Consider the following 16,612-nt stretch of genomic DNA (forward strand, 5'->3'; position numbering starts at 1 on the left):
TTAAATCACTTTCTAACTAATGGTATTAAAAACATACATTGTGTGTAAGAGGTTTTATTTGATTTTGCTATACAGTACATAATACATTACTTCTATGAATTTATTTCAGATCATGATCACAGACTTTCACAGCAATAAGGAAAACAAAGTATTTCTCTTTGAAAAATATAGAACTTGTTATACACATGATTTCTTATAGGCTAGGTTATTTCTCATGTAATGTCTTCTTTACTATATGTTGATTGCACTTGATAAACATCAACTCCTCAAAGCGAACATCGGTCATTCTGCATCGTTCAGGACAAAAGACTTTCCCAGCAATGGAGAAAAGTGTCTGATCTGGAGCCGATGAAGCTGGGATGCACAGATATTGGAGCCAGTATAGTTAGTTGAGGCAGTGTTGACTGATTCTGTTCTCAGAAGAGAAGGGGATCACTGTCATCCTCTGTTCTTGGTTGACTCAGGTTGGATTCTACTTGTGATACAGTTGATGTTAATATACAGTGGGAAGAGCTCGTTGATGCTGATGGTGTCATGAATCTGAACACCTTGCACTTCTTTGTAGGGGCCTCCTTATTTTCTTGAAGGGAACTGTTTTCTTCAGTGGTAGTAGGCATAATTTCATCTACTGTAGACTTCAGTAGGGATTTCATGAACATGACTTATGGTAAGCTCCAGTCCATCTTAAAGCATGGATCTAGGAAAGAAGCCAGCCCAAACATCTCCGTGTCTTCATAGATCTTCAATCTTTTCTCGATTGAGCTTTTGAGAGTAGTAATAATCTTTGACTTGTATGTCTGTGACACTTGATCAAGCTCATCGTTCAATCCACAAATGCATGGAATTACTGTGCTTGACATTACAACATTCTCTCCCTGACACACTAGAGTTGCTACTTTAAATGGTATCAAGATGCCTGTTATTTCTTTGATGAGATTAAGTTCATATTTGGTTAGCTTTACTGAACAAGCTGGGCTGGATCAGTATTCAGAAGGGAGCGAATCATCTTGTTACTGCTATTCCATTGGATTGCGTTTTTGGCCTGAGGTCTGCTTTCACCTTTGAGAATGTCAGATGCCAGTGCAGAATGATGAATATGTGATACTAAACATTAAGCAAAGAAACCACAGTGTCAGTAGCAGTCAGTGGCAGGTTCTCCTCAACAATGCCTCAAAAAATTGCTGAATTCTCCAGGGAAGCAAGGAAACCAATTTCACTACCTCAACTCTGCCTCATAAAGTTATTGATAGAAACTCCAGTGAAGCAAGGAAACCATATTGTCAGTACCAGTCAGGCTCTTAAGGCTGAAGAACACACACACACACACACACAAACACACACAATTGATCGTTGTCGATGTGTTCAGTGTGTGGCACATGGATGCGCTGGAACCAGGGCAGTGATGGCGATGAGGCTGGCAAACATGAACAGCCAGGCCAGGTACACCACACCCATCATCTGTGGGGACAACACTGCTCACACAGTGCCGTGGTCAGGACAGAGAATTCCCAGCACCAATGGGGATGAGGGTGGACATCACAATATTCTGCTTGTCGCTGGCTTAGCATAAGGGAGGAGTGATGATAAGGAGGCTGTCTTTGATTCATGCCTCTGTAGTTCATGGGTCACTCAGTATAAAGTTATATTAGCTGTGAATTTAGTTTATTTATTTATTTATTTTTTATTTACTTTTTCTGTAAGAGGGCATTGTGGTCTAGGGCAACAAAGTGGTAATAAAAAAAGGCTCACTTACTCGTGCATCACTCGGTGTAAAGTTGCATTAGTAGTAGAGGATATTTCAAATGATCTGTTTAGTCTAAGGCAAGAGTGACAGTGAGGAGGAAGTGATGAATTAATGCCTCTATAGTACACAGGTCACTCAGTTGAATTAATAACAGTAGTGGTCTTAACATTATAGCAAATTTTCATTATAATTTCTTTAGCATAAGGCAAGAGTGATATTGAGAGGAAAGTGTAGTTTTTAGTAGAGGCAACATGAGGTTAAACTAGCAATAGAAGTTTTTAACCATTCATTTATAAGGCAAGGGAAGTAGTGAGAATGAAATGCAGTTTTTGTCTAATGCATTATGAGGTTACATTAATAGTAGACATTAAATAGAAATAATAATCTTGGAAGTAAAGGAAGTTCTCAGTCATTCATTTATCATTAGGCAAAGGCAGGTAGCACTAAGAAGACAATCCTGAATACCTAGTTCAGTTAACATGAGGTGACAGTTCCCCTGACAGGCACCACGGGTGAAAACATGGAGGTGGACAACAGTGTGGAGATCCCTCTCAACAAGGCTACCATCCTGCGGGGACACCAGAGTGAGGTGTTCATCTGTGCCTGGAACCCAACCACTGACCTTGCCTCAGGGTGGGTGCTCTCTCTCTCACACACACACACACACACACACACACACACACACACACACACACACACACACACACACACACACACACACCACACATATAACAGGTGTGACTCTCTGGAAAACATGAACACATTGAGAAAGCACAAATTAGCAGATACGAATAGATATAGACTTGTTCATTCATTCATACACATACGTATTGCTCATGATCGTATCTTCACTCCCTTCTCTCACCCCACATCACCAATCCTTCCTCTCCATCTTGCATCCACTTTGCTCACCCCACGTTATCACTCCTTCTCCATCTCATCTCACTCCACACATTCACTCCTCGACAGGTCAGGAGACAGCATGGCCCGCATCTGAAACATGAATGACAGCACCACCTCCCTGAACCAGCTTGTTCTGCAGCACTGCATTCAGAAAGGAGGCACTGAGAGGTTCCCAGTAACAAAGATGTCACTTCCTTAGACTGGAATGTAAGAGTCTGTCCTTCTGTACTAAATTGCTAGATAATTTTGAGGTCATTTGGGGTTGGAGGTTGTTGGAAGGAGACTAGTGTGGGAAGAGTGAGTGAGATCTGAAGACAGTGTGTGGTTAGGTTAGTGGGGAGAGTGAGGAAGACATGGAGATGAAGTGTGGAGGAAGAATAGAGAAGGACGAGGATCAGAGAAGTGATTGTTTACCACTGCAAGAAGTAGGAGTGACTCGCAAGATGTCTAAACCTGTAAGGGAAAATAATGTATCTTTATCAATCATACTCAGTGTAGCCCAGACAGATCACACACACTCATACACACACACACACACACACACACACACACACACACACACACACACACACACACACACACACACACACACACACCATGCAAACTTTTAGACAAGGCATACCACAGAAAATGGAAAATAAGGAAACAAGATGATGATGATGTCAGGTTTTGCAAGATTTTCAGCAAATTAGAGAAGGATTGAGAAAACACTGAAGACTGGAAGTGAATGTAATCAGCCTAAAGCCCATTAACCTTGACACCACCTTTCCCCTTCCCTTGCAGTGTGACGGCACCTTGCTCATCACAGGATCTTACGACGGTTACACCAGAGTTTGGATGACAGACGGCCGACTAGCCTCCAACTTCGGCCAGCACAAGGGTCCCGTATTTGCCCTTAAGTGGAACAAAAAGGGCAACTACTTCCTAAGTGCTGGAGTGGACAAGGTGAGGAGTGTCATGTGCTCTTGTATCTTGAGGAGTGCGAGAGGATGTGTGTGAGATTGTGTTGTGTTTTGTTCATGGGTGATGGGGGTACGTGCCAGGGGGGAGGGGGAGGGTGCAGGTGTCGTTGGGGTGTGTGGTAGTTGCTCTCTCTCTCCCCTCTCTCCTCTCTCCTGTTCCTCACTCCCCTCTTTCAGAATCCCAGTGAGTCATTACATCTTCCATTTTTCTCCTCTTTCATCCCCTTCAGGCTTGTAGGGAGTCTAGCCTTGAGCTTCTAGTGCCCTGGTAGTCCCTGAAGGAGCGTGAGGATATGATTTCTAGTACATAAAATTATTTTTATGGTAGAATACCATTCCATCTCTCTCTCTCTCTCTCTCTCTCTCTCTCTCTCTCTCTCTCTCTCTCTCTCTCTCTCTCTCTCTCTCTCTCTCTCTCTCTCTCTCTCTCTCTCTCTCTCTCTCTCTCTTCATTATTCTTTTTTCATTCATTGTTACTTATCTTTGTTTTATATGACATGATCTTGGTGCACACAGCAGTATAGACTCTGAGAAGGTGAGTTAATGGACCAGTTAGAAAACACCGGCATATATGAGTATTGTGCACCTGATACATGGCAGGCAAAGCAAAGGAATGAAAGTTAAGTTGATGTAGACAGAGACAGATTAAAGTATACCATACAGTGCTGGTTGTAACTTAGAGTATTTAAATATGTGTCTGTGAAATATTCAGCTCATATCCCTAATTGCCACCTGCACAGGGCAACGTGAGTGCAGGCATGGGTGTTCCTGGATGCATGCCAGGTACCATGTTTGCTCCCATCCCTGTGGAAGTCATTTCATATTCACCTGAGCTTGTTGGAAGTAAGTCTTCACAACTTTTGTCCCACGTCACCTTATTGACTAAAAAAAATCTCACAAACTTTCATATGACGAACTCTTTCAAATGGGGTTTCAAGACATTTATCCTCCATTATTTGGCTTTTCTATCTGGAATTCTCTGTTGGATCTGGCATTAAGGGTTATTTTTTTATACAATATATATATATATATATATATATATATATATATATATATATATATATATATATATATATATATATATATATATATATATATATATATATATATATATATATATATATATATATATATATATACACATATAGACACACACACACACACACACACACACACACACACACACACACACACACACACACACACACACACACACACACACACACACATACAGATGTTCCCTCATCATATGAACAAGTTTGGTTCCAGATGGTTGTTCATAATTGTTTTGTTCATAAGGAGTTATTTTGTAAATTAATTTTGGTGCATACATTGAGGTTGTGCTAAAACATCACTGTATTGTACTCACTGATAAAGATATTATGTATGTAGTAATAAAACAAATTGATAAATTGTACAAATACTAGTGTACCATGAGTGCAGGCTCTGTTTGCCATTTTTTTCTCCACAATTGTTTCTTTATTAAAACCATCTTACTTTCTATTGAGATGACTTGACACTTAGCATTTTCACATCATCACTAGCCTTATGATTGTCACCAGCCATGATCAATAATCAGAAAGTTGGAAAATATGCAAACAAATCTTGGAGCACAGTCAAACTGGTGTTAGCAGGTCAGAAGTTGAATGAGAACAACATGGTGTCTCTCTCCTTTGCTATGCATGGATAGTGCTCAAACATGGCACTAGGTGAATTTGAATCTGTGCTGGAGTGACAAACATAATTTGGACTTGTGTGGGGACTCTTGTCCCAGGGATTCTTGTTCCTATCTCCAGATGTTTTTGTAAGTTGAGGAGCATCTGTATTCATGGGTTAGAAGACACAGACCTGAGGTGTAAAGAAGTAGCTGTGGGGATGGGAGATGAAATAAAGGATGATTTTGTTGTGTGAACCCAGTTAACGTGAAGCGCAGTCCATAGAAAGTACCCTGCATCTGTTGTGGCTTAAGGATTGGAGTGAGTGTAGAGCAGGGAATGGTCTCATTATGAAGGGGCAGGGGTGGTAAACCTGTGTATACTGTTGGGCCTTCCTGTGGAAGTATGTGGCAAACTGTGTTAATTATGCCTGGGGTCTGGAGTGTAGCAGGGTGGTCCATGAGACAATCTCTTTCTTGCAGGGGCCAGTAGGACTAAAACCATGAACGATGTGTGTATGTATGAGTGCGTAGTGCTTTGTTTAGGCTGCCTATGTAGGATTGCTAGCCTGGTGGACAGAAAGACTTAAACATTAACTAATATTGTATTTGGAATCCTTTCCATGCCTCACTTTTGTCCAGAAGACAGTCATAAGAACTCTGACTACTACCACTCACTGGTCCTCCTTTGCCCACAGCCAGTGCAACTCAGAAGAGCAAGTACAGCAGACAGCACATTGTGGAACCCTCAACAGACCTGCATCAAATCTCAGAGGCAACACAAAATGTGGAAGCCACCTTGGATGCCCTAATCTGTAAGTGTGGCAGTGCTAATGAGACTCATGCATAGACAAATGTACCATTTCATGTGTTGTTTAATTTTTTATTTGTTTATTCATTTATTTTATTTATTTATTTATTTATTTATTTTATTCACTTATTTATTTATTTATTTATTCATTTATATTCATTTATATATTTATTTATTTTTTTATTTATTTATTTTTTTTTATCATCCCAAGTATTCTTTTAGGAAATTTACACACACACACGCAGGCACGCATGCACGCACGCATGCACACACGCACGCACGCACGCACGCACAGACAGACAGACAGACAGACAGACAGACAGACAGACAGACAGACAGACAGACAGACAGACAGACAGACACACACACACACACACACACACACACACACACACACACACACACACACACACACACACACACACACACACACACACACACACACACACACACACACACACACACACACTGCCATGTAATCAGTCATTCTTTTATAGTCTTGTATTTTCTTTTCCAGTAGAATGGTAAATAATTTTTTTTCTTTTTTAAAGTGTTTGCAAAGAGCAGCTCACGGTATTTTATATTTTTTTCCCCACGTTGCCATTCACTTGCATTCACATCTCACGTCCCAGTCACCTTTTTTCCTTTTTCAAAACTTCTTAAGCATTAACTTAGGCCATTCCTTCTCCTAAATCTATTAACAGGGTTCTGTCCTGTCACCCACTCTCTTTTTATTATCCATCAATGACTTTCTAAACCAGGCTTCTTGTCCTGTCCACTCCTATGCTGATGATACCACCCTGCACTTTTCCACATCTTTTCATAGACGTCCAACACTTCAGGAAGTAAACATTTCATTCAGGGAAGCCACAGAATGCCTGACTTCTGAGCTTTCTAAAATTTCTGATTGGGGCAGAGCAAATTTGATATTATTCAATGCCTCAAAAACTCAATTCCTCTATCTATCAACTCAACACAACCTTCCAGACAACTATCCCTTCTTCAGTGACACTCAACTGTCCCCCTCTTTTACACTGAACATCCTCAGTCTGTCCTTTACGTATAATCTGAACTGGAAACTTCACATCTCATCTCTAGCTAAAACAGCTTCTATGAAGTTACGTGTTCTGAAATGTCTCCGCCAGTTTTTCTCACCCCCCCAGCTGCTACCTCTGTACAAGGGCCTTATCCGTCCATGTATGGAGTATACTTCACATGTCTGGGGGGGGGGGGGGTCCCACTCATACTGCTCTTTTAGACAGGGTGGAATCAAAAGCTTTTTGTCTCATCAACTTCTCTCCTCTAACTGACTGTCTTCAGCCTCTCTCTCATCAGTGCAATGTTGCATCTCTAGCTGTCTTCTACCACTATTTTCATACTAACTGCTCTTCTGATCTTGCTAACTGCATGCCTTCCCTCCTCCTGTGGCCTCGCTGCACAAGACTTTCTTCTTTCTCTCAATCCTGTTCTGTCCACCTTTCTAATGCAAATGTTAACCAGTATTCTCAATCATTCATCCCTTTCTCTGGTAAACTGGAACTCCCTGCCTGCTTCTGTATTTCCATTTTCCTATGACTTGAACTCCTTCAATAGAGGGGTTTCAAGACACTTATCCTTCAATTTTTGACTACTGCTTCGGACACTTTTTTTTTTTTTTTTTTTTGCCCCTGGCCAGTGTCCCTCGTACAGAAAAAAAAAAGTGTAGGTGTCTTGTTTCTTGTTATTTTCTGCAGTTCCTTCAGGTCAGCAAACCCCAAGAACTTATTGTCTGCCACCTTTTGTCTTGCATGTATCTGTAAGTGTGGTTAATATGCTTTATAGAGGGACTGCCTGCCTTGTGTAGTCTTGCAGCTTCCATTATACTCTTATGTACATGGCAGGATATATGAGACTTTCAATTCTTAAGTTATGTTATGCACTTTGCCTTGGCCTCCTTGTGTGAGATTGTCACTCGGTTCATATGCTTTTGAGTTTTAGGTATGTTGGGTAATGTTCTGAAACACTACTAAACCTCACTTCCACTGCTTTTAAAAGGCTCTGGATGAAGTTACATGTGTGTTGAGGTACTTATGCAGGTCTAATGCCAAATTAACAAGATTTCAAATTTATCAACAGGAGAAATCTTTCTTGAGAACCCAGCTAATCATCTATGTGGACTCTGAAAATGGTCATAGTGAGAGAGCAGAGTGCTTCAGAATATGGGCCATGGTTTTACACATGCATCATTATCCACTGCATACTCCAGCAGCAGCAGCAGCAGCAGCAGCAGCAGCAGACAGCTAAATGCTGCACCACCCATCAAGAGGATGAAGATTGCAGCCACATCAGAGAGGCTGGCTGTGAATTTAGTCTTCCTGCCACACATTGAAGTTCCTGCTGATAGCCAATTGGACCTCAGCTTGTTCATCAGGCTTGACTCCTGCATCTTCTGAAGGCTGTAGGAAGAATAAGTAAGGTGAGTGTATGGGGGTTTGTAGGGAGAGAAGGTCTGGTACAGAAGATTGAAAAGGAATTGTGTCACTGAAGTATATCATTATGCTTTTATGTTGTGTAATAATATAGCAGTAAAATGCAGGCTGTATGGAAATAAAGGCACATCAGGATTTTATAAGGAGATTAAATTTTATAGGGAAGATTAAAAAGGAATATTGTGTCATTGTATCTGTCTCTTGCACCTTCCTTTCTGACTCCCATCCTTTGCAGTTCCATCCCTCCATCCACTTTCTGTCTTCTCAATCTTAATTCACACACATACACACACGTGCACACACACCTGTGGTCAAATAACTTCCTAAGGGTGAATTTTTTTTGCAGCCCAATAGCATTGCCTCCTGTGATGTATTGGACTGGCAGTTCCTTGATTCTGGAGGAGTCTGCAATAGGAAGACCACAAATGACATCCATACCTATGAACATGTATTTACCTGCCAGGTGAGTTTTTTATTTGTTTGACGTATTTATTTTCTCTTTTTTTTAATGTAACAGGAGGACTGGCCAAGGACAACAAAAAGAGCAAAAGAAAAGAAAACAAGACCCACTGAACTGCCAGTCCCAAAAGAAAATTCAAAAAGATCATCCAGAATTGGAAGATGTGTCTTGAAACCTCCCTCTTGAAAGAATTTGCATCATAGGAAGGAGGAGGTACAGAAGCATGTAGGGAGTGTGGGATTAGCTAACAGTGAGATACTGGTGGTGGTTATGCTAAATTGAGGAATGTTTGTGGTTTTATCTAAATGAAGAATGAATCTGGCTAATTTATTTTACCTGGTGGAAGAATTAGTTGTTTTCATTTATCAGAGGCAAGATATGAAGCAAATGTTTATATGACAATTTCAAGTTTGCATCTTTCTCACTATGAGGAGAACTAATTGATGCTTTTTAATGACCTGTAAAGGAATTTTGTTCAACATTGCTTCATCTTAAGGGATTTAAGGATTAACAAAACCAGACCAAAAAATTCCCAAAGCATTCCAAAACAAGAGAAATAATGAAAAACACTGAAAAACACACTCAAATCATCAACAGATGTATCCAAAGCATCAAAAAGACACAAAGAGAGATGAATATTTCATGAGAAACAATTAGAATATAAAAAAATACTAAAATCTTGAAAAATACACCAAAACATCAAAAAGACAAAAAAAGGGAGATGAAGAGACCATGACATAGTGAAGATTTTCCTGACACCAACGTGGGAGTTGCTTCTCCAGTCCCTCACTGTGGGAGCTGTGAAGGACTTACCATTCAAGACCTTCTCCAGTCCCTCACTGTGGGAGCTGTGAAGGACTTACCATTCAAGACCTTCTCCAGTCCCTCACTGTGGGAGCTGTGAAGGACTTACCATTCAAGACCTTCTCCAGTCCCTCACTGTGGGAGCTGTGAAGGACTTACCATTCAAGACCTTCTCCAGTCCCTCAGTGTAGGAGTTCACTAAGTTATCTGGGGACCTCAGCACCACTTTCTGCCATGCCTCTCTCAGCACACGGCACTCACCTGTCTGGGAGCCCACACAGGTTTGCTGCTCCCAGGGAAGAAGAGAAGGCACGTTATAATCTAGCCAGACTGATGTGGTGATATGAGATTGTTCACATCCTAGGTGGTTATTGGAGGCAATCTTGATAAAGGACTAATTAAAAGGGCCTGGAGAAAGCCAGTTGAAGGAAGATCAAGGTAAAGAGTGAGTGAGATGGAAGGATGGAATTGTGCTAGAGCTGCTAAGGATGGGAGTCACAGAAGAAGATGCAAGGGACAGACACAACCAAAGAAGACTTGTGCATGTTGCCAGCCCCTCACTCCAGAGAAGCAGCAAAAACAGAAAAAGAGGACGGTAGTCACATCAGTATTTTACACAGTTTAGCCTAACAGTCAGTTAGTTTTTGGTAGACTCTGGGACACTCTGCCTACTTCTATATTTCCTCCTTCTTATGACTAGAACTCTTTCAAGAGGAAAGTTTCAAGGCACTTACCCTCCAATTTTGGATGATCCTTTTGGTCTTAAGGGAATGGCACCTAAGTGGGTCTTTTTTTTTTCCTTCCCAAAGCCAATGCCCCTCAAGTAAGAAAAAAAAAGAAAAAAAAATTAACTCACAAATCCAGGGGTGGATTTAAGGTGGTGTCATACTAGCACTTTTTCCGTCAGTTTTTCATCGTTCCACATGAACTTATCGCATGAATTTGTCAGACGATCAGGATTGTTTCCTCCTGCAAATTTCCGCCTTTGTTTATATTTCCAAGACCAAGACCAAGACTTTCTGTGTGGCTTCAACCTGTCTCACAGAACGTTATTACCACCTCTACGCTTCGTCATGGAAGGAAAACCACATCCAAGTTGGACACGCCGTTCAGAGGAGATCCTTGTGGAAAGCATAAGGAGCCATAAGTGCCTCTGGGACCACAAGGATGAATCTTGTATGAAGAAAGGCCTGAAAAGAGCGGCTCACAACACTGTCACCTGTACCCTCCAATACTGTGTCTCACAGTAAACAGTATTAGTTTCAGAGTAGCGTATCTTTGCTGCAGTGTGGACTCCATGTTTGTTTGCACTCCTTGGGCTGTGCCAACGGAAAGTTTCAGATGAAACACCATTTGTGTGTGACAGGCCGCAGCCAAGATATCCACGATTTTCAGAAAAACGATGGAAAAAGTTGACGGAAAAAGTGTTGGTGTGACACACCACCTTGAGGTCAGTGGAGGCCCATGGCCAGCCTGAGATATTTATATTAATGTTTTTATGTATCTATATTCCATTCAATTTTTTAATATATATAATATAATCTAGAGAAAAGAGCATATTTATTTAGTGTAAATGAAACAAAAGCAGCTGTATTAATAATGATAAAAAATGTTAAAAAGTTCATAGAAAATTAGTGTTTACTGATTAATTTGAGTTTCTTTCACTTACAGAATGCTTAATTATGTAAGGCCTGCCTGCCTGCCTGCCTGCCTGCCTGCCTGCCTGCCTGCCTGCCTGCCCCCTCCCCCCCCTCTCTCTCTCTCTCTCTCTCTCTCTCTCTCTCTCTCTCTCTCTCTCTCTCTCTCTCTCTCTCTCTCTCTCTCTCTCTCTCTCTCTCTCTCTCTCTCTCTCTCTCTCTCTCTCTCTCTCTCTCTCTCTCTCTCTCTCTCTGAAGTGTGGATGGTATATCAGCACAGGGAGCAAAAAACCAAGGAGCCACTGAGGCTGTCACTTTGAAGAGGTCATTGTTGTTGCATCCAGCATCCCAGCCTGACTGCCTAGACAGCTCCTGCAGGTTGCTGAAGGGCAGAGTCACAGACTGCTCCACTGCCAGGTGTGAGACCAGTGTGGCAGAGTATGATGTGTACACAATGAGGGACACACCACAGCCAACCCTGTAGGTGACCTATGCTGCACTGCTGATTGGGTAGGTGTTGGAGCCTGCAGAAGGAGGAGGAGGAGGAGGGGGGGAAGATGCTATAAAAAAAGCAATTTTAAAACCTGGAAAATGATGCAAAAGCAATTTAAATCTTTGAAAGGGACAAAAGTAGATAATTTTAAATTCAAGTGTTGAAAAGACCATTTTAAAATGTTTCAGAGATAAAAATGCAATTTAAAAATTTTCTCACCATTTCTGAAAGATTTAAACATTATATCTTACTAAGAAAACTGTTGATACCTTCATCATGAGAACTACTGATAACAAAATTAAATACATTACTTACGATATCCATAACAGTTGTATCAACACCACTTGCTTGCATTGCTCATGCCAGAACCAATTGAAGTTAATATCAACACAATTATGGAAATACATCAGATGTCATGTGAAGTTTACCAATTTTAAATCTATCCTTTAATGATTGTCTTCCTGTATTCCCATCTTATCAAACATTAAACACCACTACCCTTGTATTCATCTAACAGTCCCACCCATATACACATGTACACCCATCAAAAAAATGTTGTCACCTTTATGGTGTGTTACAGTATGACACATCACACAATGATTTCTGGTATAACTCATGCTGTATGGTGCAAAGTTGGTAACCCTGCTGTGCCAAGTTGCTAGTTACTGGGGAATTTGTGACTGGTATGATGTGGAAAATGCACTCCATGAACCATTATTTGCTCTACAGAATGAACTACACTAAAGTGATAATAGTATGGGATGTTTACGAGGGAGAAGAATGGAGAGGGGGGGGGACAGGAAGACGTACCAACCTCTACAAGTCATCACAGCTGCTGTGCCAGTGTTTGTTGCGGTCAATTTCAGAACCTAGAGTAACAAAAAATATTTTGACAGGTGTACTAGCTAACTAACCGGACACTAAATATTGCTATCCTGCAGCTAACCAGTCCTTGCATTCAACTAACAGTCTCACCCTTTCAGGTCCTCACCTTGCTGTAGGAGACCTGATAACATGTACCAGCCATTTTACCAAACACTAAACACTACCACCATTGAACTGACCAGTCCCACACCCCAACAGGTCCTCACTTTGCTGTAGGAGAGCTGACAACACGTACCAGCCAGCAACTCCCATGCTGACAGGCTTCTCCCCCATGGGTATGTAGCACCTCTGGAGTTGGTCAGCAAAGAAGAGGATGCTAGCCAAACCTATCATGTTAGTCAGGATGCACCAGTACAGAGCTGTGTCCATTGGGGTTGTGTAGGCTAGTAGCATCTTGTCAAGATCCTCATAGGTGGCCACAAACAGTTTATAGCTATGAGAGGAGGACTTGCCTTGTGAACATCACATTGGGGTGAGTGTTTAATCTGATTTTGTGTTAATTTGTTTTGTGGGGAGTGAGTGTTAATGTGATTTTTTGTTAAGTGAATGCTGTGCCTGGGCTCCTGAGGTGTACTCGTAGTGTGGTGTGGTGGGCCATAAGACTGTCCCTTTCCATTAGGGGTTGACAGGTATTAAGAGTGTGAAGGATGTGTGTGTGGTGCCTTGTTTGGGCCATCTTGTGTGTGATTGCCAGCCTGATATATACAGAAAAATAAGTTATTAGTGGAGCTGAGAGTGTGAATGTGTGGTGGTTTGTCTGGGGTGTCCTGTGGGGGATTGTTTGGCCTGGTATGTAAATACATTATTATTTGGGTTAACTGTGAATGTTGTATGTGTGAATATATGGTGCATTGTCTGGGCCACCCTGTATGGGGTTGCCAATGTGGTATATAGATATATCAATCAAATCATTTGACATTTCATATTGTAAACATTTTGCTGATCCAAGTTAATCTGTTAAGGGAGTGCTTTGTTCACTATCCTTAAATCATTATTTGATCATCACTTGTGTATATATATAGGCTGGGTGTAGGTAACAACTTTCAGCCTCTCTTCAGTGATGGACAATTCAGAGACAGTGAGGTCAGCTTCCCCTGACTGCAAAGCTCCTACCATGCCCGTCCACTCATTGTTTGAGCTGTCCTTCAGTTTCCCTCTAGTACCTTCAGACTGTACAAGTTTCTCTCTCTCTCTCTCTCTCTCTCTCTCTCTCTCTCTCTCTCTCTCTCTCTCTCTCTCTCTCTCTCTCTCTCTCTCTCTCTCTCTCTCTCTCTCTCTCTTCTATATCTGCCTGTTTCTCTCTCTTCTATATCTGCATGTTTATCTCCTCCTTCATGCATCACCAAATACCACCAACTGTTCTATGTATCCTTGCATCTAAGATTTGTCCTAATTTTGCAGGAAGCCCACCCCAGCAGCCCAGCCTCCCCTGACAGCTGTCATCATCTGCTGCCTTGCCTGGGAGGACCATAGACACAGCTTGTCTCTGATGTCTTCCCCACAATGCCTTGTCTTTGTTGGCTTCAGTGCAATTTGTTTGTCTTCAGTTTAAATAGTATTGTATATACTATCTTGTCTTCACCATCTTGAAATGTGAAGGATGTTCTTGACAAACAAACAAGGTAGTATTGTATAATTATTACTTTAAATATTGTCTTAAATTATCTTGAAATTTGTAAAAAAAAAAATGTGTAAAAAGAAAGCAAATACTCGTACAGATGATTATCCCTGTAGTGAAGGAGGAAGGACTCAATATCCCTGTAGTGAAGGAGGAAGGACTCAATATCCCTGTAGTGAAGGAGGAAGGACTCAATTTTTTTTTTTAAATTAAGTTTAAGGTGTGATTTGCACATAGAGGCTCCTGGATTTCCCTGTAGATTGACCCTCCCTGAATGCAGGGAGGGACGGTGCCTCTATGTACAAATCGCACCTTAAACTTAGTATTTTGTAGTGAAGCCTTAAACTTAGTATTTTGTAGTGAAGGAGGGAGGAAGGACTCCTTTCTGAGTCCTTCCTCCTTCACTACAGGGATATTGATCTCTATAAATAATTTTTTTTTACAAAGCTAGCTAACAATTATAAGGCAGATTACATTGAGTTATAATTATTAAGCAAATTTAATTTTTTTTTCACAATACAATTATTAAATTTGACAAATTACAGTGAGTTTTATTTTTCATCAAGTAATTTCTTTGTTCACACACATCTTTCCATGATGAAGGAGGGTGGACAGTGAATTGGTGCTCCTGAGCCTCAGGACAGCAACACCACTTTCTTGCCGGGTTCACGTATGGCTTTGGTTCACCCACGGCTCCATCTTCTGCAATGTTTAGCAACTGACAGGCAGGGTTCAGACAGAGCTGGGTTCTCTTCAACTGTGATGACGGAAGGCCCAATTCAGTCAGAGCACTTCACTTCAGGACAGATTTGACAGGCAGCGGAGTTCATCCTCCAATTTTACCAGGATTCCACAAAGCTGACAGCCCCCAGGTTCATCTTCCACTTCATCTCTTCTTCAGAACCTCTTAAAGCTTCTAATTCCTGCCAGCCCACTCTCCACTCCTCAGCACTGATCACCTGGTCCCTCCTGGCTTGACTGGACTGGTGGGCTTCAGCACAAATCAGCTGTCAATGCAGGAGTGAGATGGCAGCCTAAACTTTCTTGCATCAAGGCAGCAGGCAGTCCTTCACTCTTCTGTGTCAATCCTGGAAGGAAATCAGTTCTTAGTGATACACTCTAGAGAACCATCAACAGATTCTATACATGATGAGTAAAGCAGTATTACATGTAGTCGTACTATATTTCCTAATATCAAAGACACCACCTATTTATCTCTATACCTGGCTGGCAATCCCACACAGGGTAGTCCAGACAAAGCACCACACACACACACATTTACACTCTTAGTCTTGTCACCCCTTCCCAGTGGAAAGGAACAGTTATGGATCACCCTACTAAACCCCAATATAATCTAAACTGGAAACTTCACATCTCATCTCATTTGCTAAAACAGCTTCTACGAAGTTAGGCATTCTGAAACATCTCTTCCAGTTTTTCTCACCATCCCCCAGCTGCTAACTCTGTACAAGGGCCTTATCCATCCATGTGTGGAGTATGCTCCACATGCCTGGGGCGGTTCCACTCGTACTGCTCTTCTAGACAGGGTGGAATTAAAAGCTTTTTGTCTCATCAACTCCTCTCCTCTAACTGACTGTCTTCAGCCTCTCTCTCATCACCACAATGTTGCATCTCTAGCTGTCTTCTACCACTATTTTCATGCTAACTGCTCTTCTGATCTTACTAACTGCATACCTCCCCTCCTCCCGTGGCCTCACTGCACAAGACTTTCTTCTTTCTCTCACCTCTATTGTGTCCACCTCTCTAATACAAGAGTTAACCAGTATTCTCAGTCATTCATCCCTTTCTCTGGCAAACTCTGGAACTCCCTACCTGCTTCTGTATTTCCACCTTCCTATGACTTTAATTCCTTCAAGAGGGAGGTTTCAAGACATTTATCCTTCAGTTTCTGACTACTGCTTTGGACAGTGTTTGGGGATCAGCACCTCAGTGGGCTTTTTTCTTTATTGGATTTTTGCTGCCCTTGGCCAGTTTCCCTCTTGCATAAAAAAAAAAAAAAACTGCATGAAAGAGAAAGAGGAGACCTAATAATGTACAAATTAGTAAACAATATAGAAAGAATAGACAGAAACGACCTGTTACCACAGATGAAAGAGGGAGAGAAAGAGACATGAAGGGGCATAGGAAGACAATAAAGAAGAGTGGATGTTCA

The 16,612-nt window shown here is 41.4% G+C and overlaps 1 protein-coding gene and 2 long non-coding RNA genes across 10 annotated transcripts in view; 2 read left to right on the forward strand and 1 right to left on the reverse strand.

Annotated features, from left to right (window-relative positions):
• Positions 1 to 3,571, forward strand: part of LOC135097080 (uncharacterized) — a 46,118-nt gene extending 42,547 nt beyond the window's left edge. For 4 of the 7 annotated variants that reach the window (XM_063998846.1, XM_063998847.1, XM_063998848.1 and 1 more), the window contains 3 exons: positions 2,248 to 2,377; positions 2,714 to 2,854; positions 3,431 to 3,571. In XM_063998846.1, coding sequence (XP_063854916.1) covers positions 2,248 to 2,377; positions 2,714 to 2,748 — 165 coding nt within the window. In that variant the 3' untranslated portion in view covers positions 2,749 to 2,854; positions 3,431 to 3,571. Of the gene's footprint in view, positions 1 to 2,235; positions 2,378 to 2,713; positions 2,855 to 3,430 lie in introns of those variants that run through there. The other 3 variants (XM_063998849.1, XM_063998850.1, XM_063998851.1) reach the window with 3 other exon arrangements.
• A 4,166-nt stretch (positions 3,572 to 7,737) lies between these two features.
• LOC135097084 (uncharacterized) lies at positions 7,738 to 14,981 on the forward strand. The gene is made up of 5 exons (XR_010265370.1): positions 7,738 to 8,529; positions 8,889 to 9,005; positions 11,478 to 11,953; positions 13,020 to 13,293; positions 14,223 to 14,981. It is a non-coding gene; the product is annotated as an uncharacterized LOC135097084 (long non-coding RNA).
• Positions 14,668 to 16,612, reverse strand: part of LOC135097083 (uncharacterized) — a 43,223-nt gene continuing 41,278 nt past the window's right edge. For both annotated transcript variants that reach the window (XR_010265369.1, XR_010265368.1), the window contains one exon: positions 14,668 to 15,527. This is a non-coding gene — a long non-coding RNA (uncharacterized LOC135097083). The remainder of the gene's footprint in view (positions 15,528 to 16,612) is intronic.

This window comes from Scylla paramamosain, unplaced genomic scaffold (assembly GCF_035594125.1).
Source record: "Scylla paramamosain isolate STU-SP2022 unplaced genomic scaffold, ASM3559412v1 Contig11, whole genome shotgun sequence".
NCBI lineage: Eukaryota > Metazoa > Arthropoda > Malacostraca > Decapoda > Portunidae > Scylla > Scylla paramamosain.